General features: G+C 41.5%; 1 protein-coding gene across 3 annotated transcripts in view; it reads left to right on the top strand.

The window, feature by feature from the left end:
* Positions 1–22041, top strand: part of gfpt1 (glutamine--fructose-6-phosphate transaminase 1) — a 72244-nt gene that overhangs the window by 7123 nt on the left and 43080 nt on the right. For all 3 annotated transcript variants that reach the window (XM_043681254.2, XM_043681253.2, XM_043681252.2), the window contains exons 2-7: positions 7811–7918; positions 8728–8835; positions 12988–13113; positions 17565–17623; positions 18570–18704; positions 20237–20298. In XM_043681254.2, the coding sequence (XP_043537189.1) occupies positions 7811–7918; positions 8728–8835; positions 12988–13113; positions 17565–17623; positions 18570–18704; positions 20237–20298 (598 nt within the window). The remainder of the gene's footprint in view (positions 1–7810; positions 7919–8727; positions 8836–12987; positions 13114–17564; positions 17624–18569; positions 18705–20236; positions 20299–22041) is intronic.

Raw genomic sequence — 22041 nt, 5'->3', positions numbered from 1 at the left:
CGGCACATTACATACTGTTTTTGGGTCAAGTTTTGGGTGTAAGTATTGAAATGGGTGTTTATCTGGAAAGCTTGAAGCATGCTTCATCACTTGGAAGGATGAAAACTTGCTTCCTCATTGAGCTGTTAGGCTGGAGCTCAGAAAGCAATGTGTTGTTCCATTCTCCCCCTCAGCAAAGGCTGGTCAGATGCAATCGAGGTAGAGTCAGAGTGAATGAAATTACTATGAAATTCACACTGGGTGCCAATTCGGGTTCGGCACTGAAGCCAACTTCCTTGCAATTAGCCATTAAATCAGTCCTCAGTCTTAAACTGATTTGGTAGATAGATTGGAATGTGAATAAAAGCTCAAAACGAGAGGAAATTTTAATGATATTGCAAGTAACCTTACAAGTTGAACTCTGTTTGAATCGCACCCCAGTCTCAGCCACTTGGTTCTCACTCTGTATCCAGCCCTTACTCCTCCTGAATTTGCATGATAGTTTATGTTGATCACTGTGTTGTCATTGAGAACTGAAAGACTTGTCCATTTTGTTTATTTACTGTCGTCATTGAGCTCCATCGGATGAATAGTCATCAAGTATCTGGTGACTACTCGCTGTCAAAGAACCCAATGTCAGCATCAAACAATGCTCAATTGAGGGCTGAGCCAAACTGTTCTCCAAAATTGTGCCTTAACTCTTCCAAAGTGTTGGTCACTCCCAGTGGATCAAATCTCAATTTCACAACCAAATTAATGGTAGTCTTGTGCTGTTGGCTCATATCCACTACAAAGCAGGTCAACACTCTTGCCAACCAGCAAACAGTAGAAACCTTCATCTCATTCAAGCGGCCTGCATTGAAGGCACACCTCCAGAGGTGGGAGCATAGAGTACTCATTCATTGTATGATGCAATCCTTGCTAGCAGCTTAATTTGGTATCAACAAACAGGTAAACATTTCCAGGGAGGAGAATGTGAGCACCACAGATGCTGGAGATCAGAATTGAAGAGTGTGGTGCTGGATGAAGGGCTTCTGCCCGAAATGTCGATTCTCCTGCTCCTTGGATGTTGCCTGACCAGCTGTGCTTTTCCAGCGCCACACTCTTCAAGGTAAACATTTTCAGCCTGAACCAATAGAGTGTTTGTTCCCAATGCAAAAATGACCACTTTGACCATATACATACGCACATTTTGCACCTGTAAGTCCTGTGGGCATAATGTTAAATTTTAAATCAATTGTTAGATTTAGGGAAACGCAGAAACACTTATAATCTCTCTGAATTTCTTTGATCGATGAGTCACTGGTTTACTGAAAAGAAGGCTGATTATTGTTCAGGCAATGTCACATTACACCTTTGAAAGACTGGACTATTTAACATTAGCCAGTAAAATGTACAGACTGATTGATTGTAATTGTTGCTGTGTTTTCCAGGATTTTACAACTATTTCAAAATTTAATGGAATTGCTATGGCCTATTTGTTTCCTCCTTGGAATGAATTTCAGCGCAATGAATGCAATGGTTTTGTCACACTGAGTCAGGTGCAATTCTGTTACCTTTCACACTAGTGCATTGCAATATAAAACCTAGCAGTGGCATTGCTGGTGAACCTACCCATCCAACTGGGGAGCTCAAATCAAATGCAGCAGCATATCCTTTTCTTTCTTCTACTCCTTTTTGGAAGCCATATGTATTCTTAAGTCCATTTAGAAAACCAATCATTTTCACATTCAGACTTCTAATTATAATTCCTTCATTCTTTGCTGTGACCTTTTCTCTGAGGTCCACCCTTTGCTCCCACTATCCATAGAAGCTGAACAAAGCATTCTAGCTTTGGCAAAAAAAATGTTCATATCACCTTAATTCACAGTACTAAAGACTATAACCAATACAGTACGCTCTGGCTATAATGCAGTTCCTTCAATGCAAATTGGCTATAATGCGATTGAAGAATTTAGACCATTATTTGTAGAATGCCAACTTTCCTTACCTGTATTGGCTATAATGCTATTCCGGTCCCATTGATTTAAATGGTGCTGCCATTACACAATTTTTGCATACCACGGGATCGCACAGGAATGGAATTATGATGTTATATCAGAACAGACTTTAGGCTGGGATATGACCAATAGGCTGGGTTTCCTTTTCCTTCAAAAAGAGAAGTTGGAAGAAGGATGTATTTGAATCATTGATTAAATGTTTTAGGTGGCTCGATTTTTCCACTTGTGAGAAAGAGTTAAACTCGAGCCATCCTGTGAAGCGAATCACCAAAATGTCCAACAAGGAATTTAAAAAGAAGTCTCGTCAAAGCATGGCGAGAATTTGGTCTCCGTGACGGGGAATTGTTGAGGTCAGAGTCATGGGTGAGGGCAATTTAGGGAATTACATGAAGGTGAAACAATTTGAGGGCGAGGTCAGGAAGATGAGAAGGAGCATGTGTATTAACATGCAGATGCCGCTGCTAATAAAGGCCATCCTATAAGCCTTCTTAACCACTTAATTGGCCTGTCCCACTGCCTTAGGGACTGGTTGACGTGCACATCAAGTTCGCTCTGATCCTCATATTTGCAGGGTCCAACTGTTCTTCATGTATTTCCTTGCTTTGTTTATCCTGCCCAAGTGCATCGCCCCACATGTATCTGGAATGAATTCCATTTGCCACTGATCAGCCTATCTGACCAAACCATACATATCCTTGTGTAGTCCAAGGATGTCCTGCTCACCATTTACCACTCCATCAATTTTTATATTGTCTGTAAACTTTCTGATCAACCTCCTACATTCAAATCTTAATTTTTCATACCACAAACAGCAAGGCTCCCAATACTGATCCCTGCGGAACCCCACTGTACACAGGCTTTCAGTCATAAAAATATCCCTCCATCATCAGCTTCTGCTTCCTTTTAATCGGTTAATTCTGTGTCCAATTTGCCATATCTTCTGAGCATGGCAAAGGCCATTGCAAATTCCAGGCAATGGGCTTTGGAACTGACTGCCTCCCCCTTTTCCATGGTTAGGTCTGTGTCATTGGAGAGAAAATGTGTGATGTCTGCTGGTGTCTTCTGCAGGGGAGAAGCATTGAAAATAGGAGCAGAAGTAGATCGCTCAGCCCAACGAGCCTGCCCTGGCATTCAAGGTGATCATGGCTGATCATCCAACTCAATACCCTGTTCCCACTTTCTCCCCAATACCTAACAACCAAGCCAAACTCCTTCTTGAAAACATTCAATCTTTAGGCTCAGCTGTTTTCTGCAGCAGGCTCACACACGATGGGTGAAGAAATTACTCCTGATCTCTTAAGAACCAGGAGCACAAGTAAGGCAATTCGTCCTCTTGAACCTGCACCATTTAATACAGTCATAGAACATAGAGCATTACAGCGCAGTGCAGGCCCTTCGGATCTCGATGTTGCTGTGACCTGTGTAACAATTCTGAAACCTATCTAACCTACACTATTCCATTCTCGTCCATACGCCTATCCAATGACCATTTAAATGTCCTTAAATTTGGCGAGTCAACTGCTGTTGCAGGCAGTACATTCCGCACCCCTACTACTCTGAGTAAGGAAACTACCTCTGACATCTGTTCTATATCTATCACCCCTCAATTTAAAGCTATATCTCCTCGTGCTAGCCATTGTCATCTGAGGGAAAAGGCTTGGCTGATCTTGTCACGGTCTCAACTTTACTTTCCTGTTCGCTCCCCATAACCCTTTAACCTCCCCTGACTGATACCCAAACTTTTGGATGGAAGACATAAGAAGTACATTCAGAGACAAACTGGCCTTTTGACTGACTGCCTTTTTGCACAGCAAGATTCCCATCCCCAGGCCGTCCGCCACCAACATGTAATTTGAAATCAAATGTCACCTTTTCTGAAATGCTCCTACAAAGGGGTTGCCAAATTGTCAATTTTGTTAATTGGTCTTCGAAGAGAGACTGCTGGGATACTGGCAGGAAGAGGATGTACATAACAGGGGTAAAATGCAGTTTTAACTTGAGTTGAAAAGTGACCCATGATTGTTAATCATTCCCATCCTGACAATCTTCTCCATTTTCTGATGAGGATGCACACCTGAAGCGACAATTATATTTTTAGTCTGATGGTGTTAAATGCTCAGCTTTATATTTCACTGATTAAATTATCTTTTTTACCTGAAAACTTCAACAAATTTTAGCTCAGTGATACATAAATCCATCCTTTGAGGAAGTTGGAGAATGTAAAAAAATTGTAAAATTTTTATTTCACCATTTTATGTGAAGAATTGGAGACTCTTAACTAACCTTAAAGCAAAAGGGTTGGCCTTCAGAATGTGTAGGCTGATCAGATGTGCTGTTCAGTCGATCAGTGAACTGTAACATTTGAAAATGTGTCAATGTTTTTCTTTTCACCCTGCTTTTTCAGAGTAAAGTGTTGTCACCCCCAACCTCTGCACCGAGATGCACCTCCATCATCAGGCAGGAATCCGCTTGTCTCTTCAAAGGTTTGATTAATAAAAGGAAGAGTCCATGTCCAATTGGTGCATTCCTTCTTGAGAGCTTCAGTTTCCATCCCATGTCTCCCAGTGCATCTCACCTGAGAGTCAAGTGTGGACATAAGCACATGTGACATACTCCGTTCAGGAGCACTGGTTGCCAGTCATATTTGTGTCTTTCGTCCTCCACTGTTCTCGCGTCACTGAGAGCTGAGGTTGGGGGCCAGTTATGGAAACACAACCACACTTGGACGCAAGATAACAATCTGAAAAACCAGGGCAGACCATGAAACATTTCAATTTACTGAAATTTGGATTGTTCTGATTGAGAGTCCAACCCAGGATGTTAAACCTGAGCTATGTCTAAGTGTATAAAATGATTCAAAGTGGTGTGACGCCAATATCTTAGTGTTCTACCTTTCATAGCCAAGAGCGTGTAATTCCCATACCTACTTCCTGGATACTTAATGATTCCAGAACTGAGAACCAGCCTTTGTTTGGTTCAGTTATTATCAGGTTTGATATGTCATGTGTAGAATTTACTTGTTACCTGAGTTCTTTGTCAAAGTATATCTGCCAGTTTAATAGCAGGATATCAGCATGCCTGACGTTCAACAATGTTATGGACCAGACCAAACCCCCTCAGACTAATTTCATAAAATAGCTTTGACCCTCACGTTTTCTTAATTTAAAGGTAATTGTAAGGTGTTGCATTCCGGATTCAATTTGATTGGTCAAACGGCTCAACTTCAAGCAAAACAAACTTTATTTATTTTAAAATGCAGACAAAATAAAAGAGTTGGCTTCACTGTAACTCCATGGAAATGCTTAACAAATTATAACCACTGCTAATTAACTGTCACACGATAGCAACATCCATAAACACACTGTTGGCAGAACCAAATTCAGCAAAATAGATTGTCTCCCATTCAATTCTAGCAGCACAAAGAGAACCCCAGCTTTTAGCTGTAACAGAGAAGGGAATTAGATCACCCATATCCAGCTTCAAAAACCCAGCAAATACAGAAAATCGAATCTGAAAATCTTGGTTCTGTGGGAGTCATACCCATCTAGCTTCTACTGTTGTTCCTACTGAGAAGAAAAACCCACTGTATACTTGATTAGCTTTGAGCAGACCACTCTTCACCTCTGTCTCAACCTTTCTTCACTCCAAAAAAGGACAAAATACACCTCTTAAAGCCATAGTGTTGTCAGAACAACATGTCGGAGGAGGTACGTTGCAAAAAACATTCTTCTTGTGCAGTGCAATAATGATACACCCATTGATGTATTGTGTACAGGGTGCAGCGTTAAGGAGATGAGTTGGCTGATATTCTGGAGGACCTCAGATTCGATATTGATTTTTGTGATCTTACTTACAACAGCCTCGCTGAGTCTTTGTGAGCGTATCAGATGGTATTCCGAGCTCTCAACCAACCCTTGTTTGCTTTTGGCAGAAGCAGTACATCACTGCAGAAAGTGACCGTTTCAGCTTCCATCTTTACTTCATGTAGTGGCATTTATTGTTCACTTGTACCTGCCTACATGTGGAACAATCCACATTTTCAGTGGCCAAACAGTTGAAGCAATCTGATTGAGTCAGTTCATCGAGCCACTGAGAAAATGTACTGTCCAAGAGGGTGGTGGAGACTGGGATCATCAAATATGTTTAAGGTTGAATCAGGTTGTTGGGTTGGCTGGCAGGAAAGTGGAGCTGGGGTGGTGTTCAAATCAGCGGTGATCTTTTTGAACAGTGGAGCTGTTGTGCATCCAAAGGATCCTGGAGGGTGTCAGGATTTATGGCAGAATTTGAGAAAATGAGCTTGCACCATACGTTGCTGAAAAAGCCAATAGTTCCTGTTCAACTCCCCTGAGATGCTGTGCTCAATAATCCTTTGAGATGGTGGGGTTGGTGGCATCACGTGTAGAGAGAAGTGTCAGCTAGAGCAATCGTGCTACTGCTGCCATTGATGTTGTCAAAGCCTGTGTTAAATCTACTGAGTTGTGAACCCATTCCGTGACCTTCCAAATAAAGGATATCAGTCAGGTAGGACCAGATTAGATTCATTTGGTTGAGCTCAGGTGTCCAGACTCTGATATTCATGCTTGTAATGAGTACATATACTGCAGTCCCTCATCATCCACTGTCAAGAGTTGTTATTTCTTGCAAAGTACCTTGCAATGTTTTTGTTAGCAGAGATGCATTGTGTGTCGACGTTTTGTGATATTCAATCATTTGATTCAGACATGGAAGTCCAGCTTCCTATTGACAGCCATTTGGGGACGATGGTGGTGGAATGGCAAAGTCACAGGATTATTTGTCCAGAACCCCAGGCTGCTGTGATGGATTCAAATCTACTATGATAAATGGTAACATTTCAATCTCAATAAAAATCTGGAATTAAAAAATGTCTAATGATGACTATGCAACTTTGGCAGTGATGCCATCATAGCATGAGCAAAGAAATAGCATATGCATCTTTTGAACTGAGTTTTCAGCTTGAATATTAGCTAGCTAAGAAACAAACCAATCTCCATTTCCTCTGCCTTGACATGAAATAAGAACAGCTTTGTTGGTGACAGGCCCATTCTGTAAATACTGAGCAAGTCAGCGGGAGAGGTTTCTGACCTTGCAGCAGAACTCCAAAATGTGCAGGTATAGTAGACATTAAGCAAGCACAGAGATCATGAAAGGAACATTGTTGAGCTTCACTGGTAAAGTGCAGAAGCAGAGGTCAGAGCTGATTGGGGAATTAATGTGGGAACCAAGAGGAAGCGTGGGGTCAAGTTTCTGGTCAGAATGGAGGCGCTCAGCAAAGTGGTCATCCGATGTCAATTTGCTCTTGATTTATTTCAAGGCCACGCAAACCTTTCGTTCCCATTTGATACATGCACCAAAACTACAAAGAACTCAGTGCATGATGTGGGTGCATGTACAGGAACCAGATCCTGTTCCATTTGGGGACAAAGAGTGGTGCTGGAAAAGCACAGCCGGTCAGGCAGCATCTGAGGAGCAGGAGAATTGATGTTTCAGACAGAAGCCTTTCATCACTTTCTCGTGTTCCATTTGAAGTTGTTTTTGGGTTTAGGTATAAGTGTGTTGTTAATGGAAATTGGCAAATGCTGGTGGGGGCCACATTTCTGATAGAATGGAATGTTTGGATAACAGAGTAAATTGGAGCAGAATCTTGAGATCCCAGTGAATGCCAGACTATTGTTATTCTCTCAGTTGTTAAGCTGCATTGATTTTTGTACTCTCTGATTTCAAAAGTGCGTTTTTTCACCTTGGCAAAAATCTGTCTTTCCAATTGAGAATGAGAGACTGAAAGGTTCTCTTATGTGTGTTTATGTTGACAGGAATCTTTGCATACCTGAATTACCATGTACCCAGGACAAGGAGGGAGATTCTGGAAACTCTCATCAAGGGGCTTCAGCGTCTCGAGTATCGCGGATATGATTCTGCCGGCAAGTGCACAGATTTTAGTTTGCTTAATTTGTTTTCTTTATTCAACAGAATCAGGCCCCGCTAGCTGGGTCAGCCTTGGAGGAGATGGTGATGAGCTGCCTTCTTAAACCATTTCAGTCTTTGTGGTACAATTATATCCTCAGTCCTGTGAGGGAGGGAGTTGTTAAGTTCACCCCAGACCATGTCCTTTCATAATTATGAAACTGAGTAATTGGCTGCTTTGAAATGTTATTATTGCTTGCCATGTCTCACTTGAGTTCACGCTGGCACTGCCTCATGTTTGTTCTGATCAACTCAGCCTACTATCTCACTTCTGAGATATTTCACGTCTGCAAACCCTCTGATCAGAGTACTCCTGGGTGATAAATCTCCACATCCGTGGAAAGGCATTCCAGGGTGGATGTTTGTAACTTTTAATACTTTTTCGTTTTTGTTTTCTCAATTGTCTTTCCCCCTTCCAGTTGATGAAATATTCAAACATTTTGATTGACTTTATTTTTGCAATGAACTGATTACTGCACCATCTGAGCAACTCGGTGGTCTGACTGATCCGAAGTATACTTGAGGGGAACCTGAGAAACAGTGGAAAGGGAGAGAGGACAGAAGTATATCCTCATACCAACCTGAGAGCTTTCCAGAGTTGCGAAATCCTGAACAATAATAATGCAGGTTGGGCAAAGATGGGAGGAGGGTGTCTCCTCAAATGGTTCAAACCCTAAATCATCTTTTGCTTCTTGTTTGGTTCTTCAGCTGCTTCTGAGTTTGTTTCTCTGCCATATTCTGAGAAGTTTTTTTTTTCTTTTGCCAGGTGTTGGAATCGATGGTGGAAATGACAAGAACTGGGAGAATAATGCACGTCAGATCCATCTGATCAAGAAGAGTGGAAAGGTCAAAGCCTTGGAGGATGAAATTGAAAGTAGGTCTTTTAGCGTGTAGATGGTGTCTGATAATCTCAAACAGTTTTGGCTTGGTCTGTGACAGAAGGGTTTCTGACTATAGTGGTGCACAGTGAAGCATGGCTGTCACACCATCAATGACAAGATTAACCAAACATTTCATAGAATAACAAGTGTGATGCCTTAACAATTAAATCATCAATGGCTTTTGCTTGGCGCCCTTCACCATATATTAGAGGTTTTCCCATTTGTTCCAAAGTGGACCACTCTGCTCTTTGTAATGACACAGTTAAAAATCACACAACATTAGATAATAGCCCAACAGGTTTATCGGAAGTACTAGCTTTCAGAGCGCTACTCCTTCAGTCATCGTCCCCAGGCCAGTTTCGAGGTTATTTCAAGCAGTTCTCGTTCATTACACAAAGTCAAGGACAAAAGACTGTTTGATTGTACCAATTCGACAATACCTTAAAGTTAAAGGAGGAGGAGAAAATGAGGACTACACATGCTGGAAATCAGAGTTGAAAAGCGTGGCGCTGGAATACCTGAAATTAAAGGGCAGGCAATAATTGCAAATATTGATGCTCATTCTTCTGCATATTGTCACATGAAAAAAAATGACAAGTGAGAGGTAAAGATGCTTAAGCTGAAACAAAGGACACCTTTGACAAGGTATCAAGCTGCATTTGCTTTCAAGGTATCAAGCTGCATTTGCTATTTGCCAGAAAAAAGCTCTGCTCAACCTGGTACTGACCCACACATGACAGCATTATATCCTGCTGTATAACTGTGTCTGCACTTCAGAAGTACTTCACTGGCTGTAAAGAGCTTTGAAATGTCCAATTGTTATGAAAAGCAGGATATAAATGCAAGTCTTTCTTGATTTTTGTCCAAAGCAAAGTGATACCATGAACCACGTTGGCTTAGTTAACTAGTTGCAGCCACAGTAGCACCTGTACAACCCGCTCTTTGGAAGTACGCAGCCTTCAACTTTCTTTCCTGATTAACAGTGACTCTTGGCAGAAAGCATTGGTGTGTGGATGCCAGATAAGGACCTGATCATTCTCCAGTTTAATGCCCTGCGTGAATTTAATTGGTATTCTGACACACAGAAGAGTGATACACACCCCAGGTATCAAACAACTGCTCGTGGCTCATCCTAGAGAAGATCAAATTGGAATGAGGTTCAGATATCAAAATAAATTATATAATAAGTATGCTTAAGGGAGGAACTTAGGTAGATTTTTTTCCCCATGACAGAGCAAGAAGTGAGAAGAAGGGATATCTTTAAGAGATTGAGGCAATCATCTTCTGAGATGATTTGCTTGAGAACCAAACTTACACTCTTAAGTACAAAACTGAGCTGTTTGTCACATAAATCTCTCTGCAACAAAACAGCAGTGATTCTCCCACGAGTCAGGAAATGTCTTGCTAAACTGATCAGACTGTTCGTTTTAATTATCGGGGCGTTAAGCAACTGTTTAAATTATGGGAAGGAATGCAAATGAAAGCTTTCAAGCAAATTTCTTGCAGCAAATGATTAAGTCAAAATCTGTGCAGAAACTTGTCCTGTTTACAGCAGTGGCAACATTGACCTATACTTGGCTAAACAAGGCTGAAAAGACACTATGCCATGGAAATGCAAGACTTCAATTGCCTTGTCTGAGGTTAATCAGCCTGCTAAGATCTTCCTGCATCTCCATGCCAGGCATGGCCCACATCAGCACCCTTTTCTCATGCTGCATAAATTGACATTCCCTTTCAAAATTTGGTTTCTTGTTCCCCCAGTCCTGCTGGATACAAGGCAGAAAGCTTTGATTCCTTGTTCCTCTGAATAAACATGCTGTACTCTGGAGCTATGGAAAATTATGCTATAGGTTCCAATAACCTCTACATCGCACAGCTGACAAGGAACCTTTTCTCTTCCTGCCTGCCATTAATGATATTCACTGTCCATAATTTGTTGTCAACTTACGCAAATCAAGATAACATTTAGACCATGCAGAGTCATTGGTAAAGTTTATCTGTCATTATACCCACGGTAGCTAATGCAATTAGAGATTTTTCCATTATGATGTAATAAAATCGATTGAAGCACAAACTCTCTCTGAACTGAGCTCAGAAAACACAGTCACCAACCTGGGAAGGCTAAGTTGAGAGGCATTAGAATCTGAACCCACCTTCGACTGCTTTTGCAAAGCAATAAATAAATCTCGAAGGAAATGTTCAAGGATCCCTCGGGTCAGATGTTGTCTTCAGCAGTTCCTGAGAAACAGGAACTAGAGAAGGCCATTTGGCCATCAAGCCTGCTCCACCATTCATTCAGATTGTGGCTGACCTGAATCTGGCCTACGCCACACTTTCCTGTCTGTCACTACAAGCCCTTGCCAACCAAATATATTTTCATGTTATCCTTGAATAGATTCAATGGCCCATCCTTCACTGGTGTCCATGGAAGTGGTAGCCACGATTGTCACCCTTTGAGACAATTCTTCCTCATCTGCATCTCAGATCAGGAAGGGGAGCATCCTGGCAGCATCTGTCCTGTCAAGACCCTCAGTCTTACATTTTGAACAATGTTGTTTGAAACATCACTAAGTATATCCTGCTTAACCTTTTGCTCATAAGAGAACCGTTTCATCCTAGGAATCAGCTAATGAACCTGGTCTGAAACTGTTTTCAAAGCAAGTATTTTGCTCCTGAAATGACCAGATCAAAACGTGTGATCCTTCAGGTGCCATCTCCCCTACAAAGCTGTAACAGAACTTCACTACTTGTATCTTCGGTTCCTCCTGGATTGTAGACCAAGTTTTCCTTTGTTTTTCCAATTACTTGTTGTGCCTGCATGCTAACTCTTCGTGATTCATAAACTGGGATACCCTGATCCCCATATACCAAAGCACTTTGCAGTTTTTCTCCAACTAAGTAATATTGTCTCTCTCTATTCTTAGTGCCAAACTAGAAAAAGTGAAATTTTTCCACAGAACAAGATGTGTCAAATTTTTGTTGATTCACTTTACTTATCTATACCACTTTTCAGACCCCTTGTGTCTTCCTCATAGCTTGCTCACTTGCTATCTGAGAATAGTCAGGAAATTGCTCGCAATATACTCAATACCTTCATCCAAGTCATGGATATCGAGAAATGAAGGCGAAATGCTGTGGAGCTGGAAGGAAACACAGAGAAGAAGTCATACCAGATTTGAAACTCTGTTTCTTTCTCCACAGATGCAGCCAGACATGCTGAGGTTCTCTAGCTCTTTCTGTCTTTGATTCGAGACATCCATAATATTGCCTCCGTCATGGATTCTGGCATTTTCCTCATTATGTATGTTTGACCAATTGGTCCATATAGCTTGACCAGAAGGTCTTGGTTCAAATCCAGCATTCCCACTAATTTTCTGCCTGGATTCTGATGTCTGAAAGTGGCACAGTTTCTGGAACTAGAAGTCTGTGCTGAGAACTGAACAGACTTTCTAATATTTCTAAAGGTGCGAATTGACACATCTTGAACAGGTTGAAAAATACCTAGAACTAATGCATCCAGTATATCTGCAGCCACATCCTTTAAGACCCGAGGTGCAGATCATTAGATTGGGGGAAGCGGGGGTGGTCATCAGCCTTTCAACCCATCAGTTTTCAAAGTATGTTTTTCATTGGGATTCCTCTGTCTTTCCCTTTTGCCTCCTGGTATTGCACATTTTTTGGGTGCTTTTGTTTCTTCTGCCGTGATTGCAGACTCACTTGTTCAAACTGTCTGCCATTTCCTTGTTTCTCATCATTCATTCCCCATTCTCACCCTTTGAGAAACTAGCATTCATTTTTTGCTACTTTGTCCTTTCTTGGAGAATCTTTTGCTGTCTTTTTATGTTTTTTGCAATTTTTATTCTATCAGATTCCAACATTTTCATTTTATTTAGTCGTAATTTGCTGGTATCTAAACTTTCCCTCAGTTCTCTGGTTTCTTACTAATCAACATTACACGTTTTTTTAAAATTTGTTTGTCTGAATGCCCGGTCACATGTTTGATATCTCCCAATTGCCACAACCAAAGCTTTGAGGCTGTAGCTGTAAGGTGATTGACAAAGATGTTGTGATAACCCGCAGTCGATTCTCTGTGCCGTAAATAGTTCACAATGGTTTTGACTATGCCAGTGTTTCATCTTTTGCAGAGCAAGAATCCATTGATTTTGACATTGATTTCGAAGTGCATCTTGGCATTGCGCACACACGTTGGGCAACTCATGGTGTCCCAAGTTCGGTCAACAGTCATCCACAACGATCTGACAAGAACAATGGTATGTTTTGTTTTATCTGAATTGTTAAGTAGTCTTGACTGTGACCTGTTAGTGTGATAGTGTTGGTAAAGTGGGAAGTCATGATTTTTCTGCTGTGTCTTTCAAGGTAACCCTTGTTATGTTTCTGCATCTTTGTGAGAGAAGAAGGTATGTAGCAATCCAGCTTGAGAGGTCACACTTGTTTTTCCTTTATTTTAGACCGTGAAGCAGTGTGGGTTGAAAGAGTGGCACTGGGGAGCATTTTATTCGTAGTGATCATAATTCAGTTTATTTTAATTTTAGCATAATTATGTACAGGGATAGAGAGAGAAGAGGAGTTAGAGGTCTTAAATGGGGTAAGGGCAATTTTATTAATGTGAGGAGCATTTTTGTAGAAGTGGACTGTAAACAGCTGTTTGAAAGTAAGCTGTGTGGGGCAGTGGGAGACATTCAAAGAGGAGATTCAACACGTTCAGAATAAATATTCTGTCACCAAGCCAAAAAAAGTGGTTTGGCCAAGTCTCGAGTCAGCTGACAGGTTAAAATAAGACAGTAAAGGAAATTTTCCATCAGACATTGAGAATTACTGAAAGTTCGAGATGAGTGTTAGAAGTGGAGGGTGAAGTCAAAATGAAAATTACCAAAGCAGGGAGAGGATATGTAAGAATATTGGCAAACAACATCATGGTGAACTCATGGATATTTCGTCAATACAATAAGGGAATATCTAAATAAAGGACAGAATCCATAACAAACTCAAACCAACCGGCAGGCGGAAGCTGTTGATATGGTTGTTCAGTTTTTACTGTGCTGTTGATAAGGGCAGAAATAGTTGCCCATCCCTAAATGCCCTTGAACTGAGTGGCTTGTTGAACCATTTCAGAGGGCAGTTAAGAGTCAGCAACATTACTGTTGGCCTGGAGTCTCATGTCAGCCAGACTGAGTCAGGACATCAGCTTTCCTTCCCTGAAGGCCGTGAGTGAACCAGGTGGTTTTTTTTGACAATTGATGATGATCGTCATGGTTATCGTTCCTGAGGTTGACTTTGTATTCCAGATTTTGTGAGGGTCTAAATTAAAATTCCACCAGCTCCTGTAATGTGATTTGTAATGCTGCCCTCAAAGCACCATCCTGGGTCTCGAGATTATCAGTGACGGTACCATTTTGCTACCAACTTTGTCATTAATGAATGCACTTCACAAATCAGGGAGCAATGCAGACATCGTCTCTGAGGCAGAGGAGTGCAAATTATTGAACATGATAACCGATGAGGGAGAGGAAGTATCATTATCGTACCCTCAGTTGTAGTGCTAGTATCATTGGAAATGCACATAGTTAGCACCAGGGCCAGACTGTTAGAATAAGCCAGGGAGAAAGCAGCACAACATATCACCATCATTTTCCCGTCCTCACTTGGCACTGGTGTGCTGTCTAAAGGATTAAAAAAGGGAGCAAGAGATGAAACTAAATAAAGACAGGTCATTTGGTTTAACCTTGGAATATGCAAATTATTGGAACCACTTCTGTCTCTCAGACAGATACACATAGATTAACCAATTAGCAAAGATCTTTTTAAGGATGCTTATGTATGACTGCTTTGATTGAATATTGTTTGAAGAAATAACAGGATTGATAAGGGTGATTCAGTTCAAGTAGTTGTGCAGATTTTGAGCAGATCCCCCCATGGCAGACAAGCTTAAAACAAAAACCCCATGGGATCCTGGTGAACTGTAGCTGGGAACCAAATTGTCTCAGTGGCAATAAGCAAAGAGTAATTGTTGGCAGGTGTTGCCAGTTGGAAGGCTGTTTTCGGTGGAAGGTCACAGGGCGTAGTACTACGTTCTCTGCTTTTTCTTAGACACATTGACAGATTGGACACAAACAGAAGGAGCATGATCAAGAAGATTGCAGATGATATTAAGTTGTCCATGTGGTTGATTGTGAGGAGGAGAGTTGGAGACTGCAGCAATGTATCAATAGACTGCTCAGGAGAGCAGGACAGCAGCAAATTCATCCTGGAGAAATGTGAGGTGATGCATTTGAGGAAGGTCAAACTGGCAAAGGAATACACAGTGAATGGGAGAATGCAGAGAGACGTAGAGGACATGTGGGATCATGGAGTGAATTTCCACATATCCCACAAGGTAGAAGGACTGTTCAGTGTATTTGCTAAGGTGGTACATAGAATCTTTTCCTTTATTAACTGAAACACAGCATATAACAGCAGGGAGGTTATAAATCATGCGTTAGGTCACAATTTGAGTCCTTTGTATAGTTCTGGTTGCCTCATTATAGACGGGATATAATTGCATTCAATGGTATGACCTTGATATTAAGGTCCAAGGGGGTGTTGCTGAACAAAGAGACCTTGGAGTGTAGGTTCATAGTTCCTTGAAAGTGGAGTCACAGGTAGATAGGACAGTGAAGAAGGCATTTGGTATGGTTTCCTTTATTGAACAGAGCATTGAGTATAGGAGTTGGGAGGTCATGTTGCAGCCGTACAGGTTATTATTTAGGCCACCTTTGAAATATTATGTGCATTTCTGGTCTCCCTCCTATTGGAAGGATGTTGTGAAACCTGCAAGGGTTCAGAAAATAATTTTCAAGAATGGTGCCAGGGCTAGAGGGGTTGAGCCAAAGGGATTGGCTTGGGCTGTTTTCCCTGGAGCATCAGAGGCTGAGGTGTGACCTGATAGAGGTTTAGAGAGTCATGAGGTGCATGGATCGGGTAAATGGACAAGGTCTTTTTCCTGGGGTGGGGCAGTCCAGAACTAGAGGACATAGGTTTAGGGTGAAAGGGGAAAGATATAAAAGAGGCCTAAGGGGCAAGTTTTTCACGCAGAGGGTGGTGTGTGTATGGAATGAACTGCCAGAGGAAGTGGTGGAGGCTGGTACAATTCCAACATTTAAAAGGCATCTGGATGGGTATATGAACAAGAAGGGTTTAAAAGGATATGGGCCAAATGCTAGCAAATGGAACTAGATTAATGTAGGATATCTGTTCAGTATGGATGAGTTGGACTGAAGAATCTATTTCGGTGCTGTACATCTCTATGACTCTATAACTAGCACAGTGAACAGTTGAAACCATGGTATAGTATAGATCCTAGTGAGCCATTACTACTCTCATCCTTCCCTTTGGAGGACAGATTCAAATCTCTTGAAAGGCTCAGCAGGTCTGGCAGCATCTGCAGAGAAAGGGTCACTGAGCCTGAATTGTTCACACCAATTTCCCTCCACAGATGCTGCCAGACCAACTGAGCCTTTCCAACAATTTCTGGTTTTGGTTTCCACTGTCTGCAGTTCTTTCAGTTTTTAGACCAAAATTTGTGCTGTATCTCAGCTTCTACCTCACCAACCTGCAAACTCGGGCAGTAAATTTTCTTCAATTCCTTCCACTTAAATTTCAGATGGCTTTCTCTCGAATTGAACTCTGTTCAGTGTTTTCTGTGCGTCATAGAGCCATAGTCATAGAGGTGTACAGCACAGAAACAGACCCTTTGGTCCAATCGTCCATACTGACCAGATATCCTAAGTTAATCTAGTCCCATTTGCCAGCACTTGGTCCATATCCCCCTAAACCCTACTTATTCCTACACTGATCCAGATGTCTTTTAAATGTTGTAATTGTCCCAGCTTCCACCACTTCCTCTGGTGGCTCTTTCCATGCACACACCACCCTCTGTGTGAAAACGTTGCCCCCTAAGTCCCTTTTAAATTTTGCCCCTCTCACCCTAAACCTATATCCTCTGGTTCTGGACTCCCCCACCCTGGGGAAAAGGCCATCTGTAATTATCCTATCTATGCCCCTGATGATTTTATAAACCTCTAGAATGTCACCCTTGAGCCTCCAATGCCCCAGGTAGTGCAGGCCCAACCTATCCAGCTTCTCCCTATAACTCAAACCCTCCTGGCAACATCCTTGTAAATCTTTTCTGAACCTTTCATGTTTCACAACACCCTTCCTGAAGGAGGGAGACCAGGACTGTATGCAGTATTCCAAAAGTTGCCTAACCACTGTCCAGGACAGCTGCAACATGACCTCCCAACTCCTGTACTCACTGCTCTGACCAATAAAGTCAAGTGTCCAAATGTCTCCTTCACTATCCTAGCAACCTGTGACTCCACCTTCGAGGAACTATGAATGTGCACTCCAAGTTCTCCTTGTTCAGCAACATTCCCCAGAACCTTAACATTAAGTATCTAAGTCCTGCCCTGATTCCATATCAAATAGATTCATAGATGTTCCCTATTGAGTACTGCAGTTCTCAATGTAACTCATGTTGCCTCGTCATAATTATTTCAAAGTTCTCTTAGTGCTGAGTCCCTGTGTCCTGAACTATAGGTTCCAGGAAGCGCCTTCCCATCTTACACCATAAACCATCAGTACCTAGTTTTTCTCTGCATTTGTTGAAATAATGAAGTTCACAGAAAAAGCTGTGATTGTGTGATACCTATATTCTTTCTTTCAGAGTTTGTTGTCATCCACAATGGCATCATTACAAACTACAAGGACCTGAAGAAATTCCTGGTGCGTATGTGTAAAAAGAATGACTGTCATGCTTTTGTTGCATTTATGGCCTGAAAGAGAAAATAGAAGCATTGAGGGGACTGTTACCAAAAGGGCTGGACAAATAGTCCTGCGACATGAGTTCACATGCCACACTGCAGCTATGAAAAATTGAATTAATTAACAGATCTAGAATTAAATGCTGGGCTTATTAACAGTCATTGAATTGCCATATTTTTAAAAACTCATCTGCTTGACTCATAATTTCAAGGGAGGGAATTAGCAATCCTTGCCCAATCCTACTGACATATGACCCAAGAATCACAGCAATGTGGTAAATGCTTAACTGCATTCTAACATGGCAATGTTAGTGTCAGCTCACTGCTGCCTACTCAGGTACAACAAATTCACAGTAAAGCTCACATCCCAAGAACAAACAGGAATAAAATAATTCCAGCCCCTGGCTATGATGCAAGGTACCTGCTTGTAATGGACAAACAATGCTAACTGGCTGTCATTGCCATAGGTGTCACTTGCTACATAACACACCAGCTTTTTCCCTGCAGAGAGTCTGAATGGTTCCACATCCGACATGATGAACTTGACAAATCACGGTCAGCCTTTCTGTTGATTTAATGGGTGACCTTCCCGTGGACCTATCACAACATCCTGGAAGCAACATGACCCTGAACATGCATTGTAGATTGGCCCAACAGAGCCCACGTTTGGAAGTCAGCAGAGGACATTACCCGATGCTAATTGGCCTTCTAATATGATATGTCGATCTTCTACACCACCACCCTGTCCTTTATGCTGTGTTTATTGACTAAAAATGTAACTCCTGTTCAGGAGCCAGCACAGGCATAATGCCCATACATAATGCACAGTCTGTATTGACGGCAAGACCTGAATTGTTGTTGATGAGCCTGTGTCAGCTTCTCTTCAGAGAGCTCTGTCTTTCTTACAGGAAAGTAAAGGTTACGAATTTGAATCCGACACTGACACAGAATCCATTGCGAAACTGGTCAAATACATGTATGATAATCGTGAGAGTGACGACATCAGCTTTGCCACCCTGGTGGAGAGGGTCATTCAGCAACTGGTAATATTTTACCCTGAATTTTTTAATTGGGAAATGAAAGTTTCACGTTTGTCATAATGTACATTACCCCATCTCAACTTTGCTCAGTATGAGTCCAAGTATCATCTCTGAAGCAGAAGATTGAGAGTGCTTGCCCCATTCCAGAGACAGGGATATGATCTCGGTTTGCATTTAAATTTAACATCAGTGGCAAACTACCTCCTTCCAAGTGCAGTGTTTTGAAGGAATTATTCCTGCACAAGATCACAGGATACATGAATGAAATTCTGACATCCTTGAATCAAAAATAGCCAATTAGTTGTTCCTCTCAGTGATGTCTAAGAAATGTTGCAGTGCTTAAGTCACAGCTCTGCTTTGTGACAAAATAGCAGACAAAATTAATTCATGACATCCTGAGGTTGAATAAGGCAACCTGCTCCTTTCCAACTGTTGAACAAAGTCATGGCTTGCAGCTTGATCTTTTGGTTTGCTTCTTGTTCAAAGGGTGCAATCATCTCATTGAACAGCACTCATGATAATCAATATTTTTGACTTCACTTGTGACTGTAATGCAGCTGTATTGCTTCAAGCTCTTCAGTATGGTGTGACCAGGGAGCTCTTGAAATTGTTGCAGCTGCAAGGCAAGATAACATGAGCACTGATTGTCCTGCTCCTTGAACAGGCTGAAAAACACTAATTGAACTTTATATTTTGAAAGCCATGAAAAGGCTAGCGTTGCAGGTGTTTTAGCGCCCATGTGAATTTCTCTGCTATGCCTTAAACTTATCATGCAAACACTATCTGTGTGTACGTAAAGTCTATGAGATGTTCATCAGTTGGTTTTTAATCCTATGCAAAGTAGTGAGTCCTTCTCCTTTGTTTTAAAATGGAATCAACAATAGTTGCAGGCTATTTCACCTGATAGAATATTCCCCTCTGTCACTTTGGTTTATTAGTGTTGTGATTGCTGTATCCTTTTGTCTTGTGGCATAAAGTTCACACGGTGTCCGGAAACCTTGGCATGAAAGTAGCCAACTTGCGCTGCTGGGGAAAGAAAATCATCGGCTGAATTAAATTCTTTGTTTTCGTTTATTGCAAGTTTGAAGTAGCAATCATTTGAATGCATGGTCTGTGACTTAGTGCTTGGAATTCATCTGATCTTTGTGAGCTATTTGAAATTCCCTTGGGAGGTTTGTAATAAGTTTGGAATCCCTCGATTGAGACACTGCCATGACCTGTTCAGAGAGGTTTCCAGTGTCCCCTGTGTACTTGGGTGCTGCCTTGTCTGTCAGGCAATGAGTACAAAGCATACTTTGTGTTTTATTTTATTTAATATGCAGCACCACCCGAAACCACCTGCTGAACCCAGTTAACCGCCGGAAAGGGTGTCATCATTTGGGTTTCGCCCTTTGAGTGGAATGTTTTGTCAATTTGGAAGAGCAAAGAGGAAAAGTGCAGGGCTGTACAATATTAGGCAGTTGCTGTTTCTGGTTTTGAATGAGTTTGATGTGATGCTTGCTCTAACACTGATATACTTCTGTTTTTAAACCCAGGAAGGTGCTTTTGCTCTGGTCTTGAAGAGTATCCATTATCCAGGTGAAGCAGTTTGCACTAGGTATGTAGATAAGGACATTGTGTCCATGATGTATTTTTCTCTCCATCCTCATGGGACAACTAAGTTTCTGCATGTTACATGTTTATAATTCTAACTCCTGGGGCATGAAGCAGAAGGCACTGAGAGTTGGATGCAGCTTCTTCACTGAATGGAAAGCATTGATGTATGTTTGGCTGGTAAGATGAAATTGATCGGTCACCAGTAAATCCCAGCAGCTTTGCCATTCCTCCTGAAATGACAAAGCTGTGGACCACTGTTTCTCGGTGGGCATTTGAGGATGCCGCAGTCCACAAAAACTTCGGAGCAAGAGGCAAAGTGAAAATGAATCCCTTGCGTTGTTGCGAAAAAAAATTCTCAGAAAGCAACAGAAGAATTTTTTTTTAACCTTACTTTTGGAGAGGTTTGGAGAAATGGAAGAAGTCTCCCAAAGTCTTCGAAAGAAGGGTCACACCGGACTCATAATGTTCATTTTCTTTCTCTCTCCACAGTGCCAAGTTTCTCCAGCAATTTCTGCTTTAATTTCAGGATCTTGCTTTTATGCAGGTCTCCCAGTCCGTTTGCAATCACGAGCAATAATCAGATGTGTGACTTTATAGATCGAGGAGCACACTTTATGTATTTTAGTTTATAATTCGTCTTGTAAGCAACTGGGCTGGCATTTATGTTCATGTCACTAGTTTTATTGCACTAGATAACGTGGCCCTTGTTGTCTTAAAAAGACCTGAGTCAAATTACGAAGGTGATGATGTTGTTATAGAATGACCATTGGGAACCAGTGAGGTGCAAAACGAGTTCAACATCTGCTCAGTTGTAAATGCAGCAGAGAAAGCAACAATCAGTGGAAGATATCAAGGGAATAGGCTTGAAGCAGCTGTGGCCTACATCAATAGTTGGCTCACTCAAATAACCAAAGGATAAAATGTCACAGCAATTGCCTAATTTCAAGCTCAGGTGACCGATCAGTGTGATTTATCACAAACAGGAGAAAATAGCTTGGTTTCAGAAGCAGAACATGTCACGAGTTTGAGTCCGCTTCATGGAGCTTTGCATTAATAGTTAGTACCAAACATGATTATCATGACAATTCCTCTGTGTAGCAAGTGGATTAGTAGTGATCAAACACTTGCTCTTTAATTCTTTAATGTGAGTGTACAGAATTTCAGTGCAATTTCAGTTCATTGTCCTTTTTGGTTTTCAGTTGATACAAGACATAATAATAAGTAAACAAATGAGTAGGAGCATAGCGGTTATTCTAGATTAACAACCTGTTGACATGTGTGTGGACTTCAAAATGTTCAGGTTCTGGTATAATGAGGTGTTTTATTTATTCAGGGAAAGTGGGCAGTACTGGCTGGGCTGGCTTTTGTTATTCATCCTTAGTTGCCCCTTGAGAGGGCGGTTTTGAGTTGCCTTCTTGAACTGCATGGTGTAGGTGTACCCAAAATACCCTGAGGGAGAGAATTCCAGGACCTTGACCCAGTGATACTGAAGGAATATTGTTAAATTTCCAAGTCAGGTTGGTGAGTGGCTACCTGCTGTCCTTGTCTTCCCAGATGGTCGTGGTTGTGAGTTTCAGAGAGAAGGAAGCATTTTTGTTAGTTGTTGAGGCATTATCTTCTAATTTCTGTGTCTACTAGCTTATTCCGATTTATACTGTAGTCTTCTGTTGGGTAATACCAGCTTTGATAACTCTTCAAAAGTCAGTCTCTAAAAAGTTACAGTTTGGTTTCTGAAATAATGCAT

The sequence above is a fragment of the Chiloscyllium plagiosum genome, unplaced genomic scaffold (genome assembly GCF_037043375.1).
Source record: "Chiloscyllium plagiosum isolate Xiang-an unplaced genomic scaffold, Cpla_swu_hap1 HiC_scaffold_48, whole genome shotgun sequence".
Taxonomy (NCBI): Eukaryota; Metazoa; Chordata; class Chondrichthyes; order Orectolobiformes; family Hemiscylliidae; genus Chiloscyllium; species Chiloscyllium plagiosum.
The sequence above is the reverse complement of the archived record's forward strand: the minus strand, read 5'-3'. Positions and strand labels throughout refer to the sequence as shown.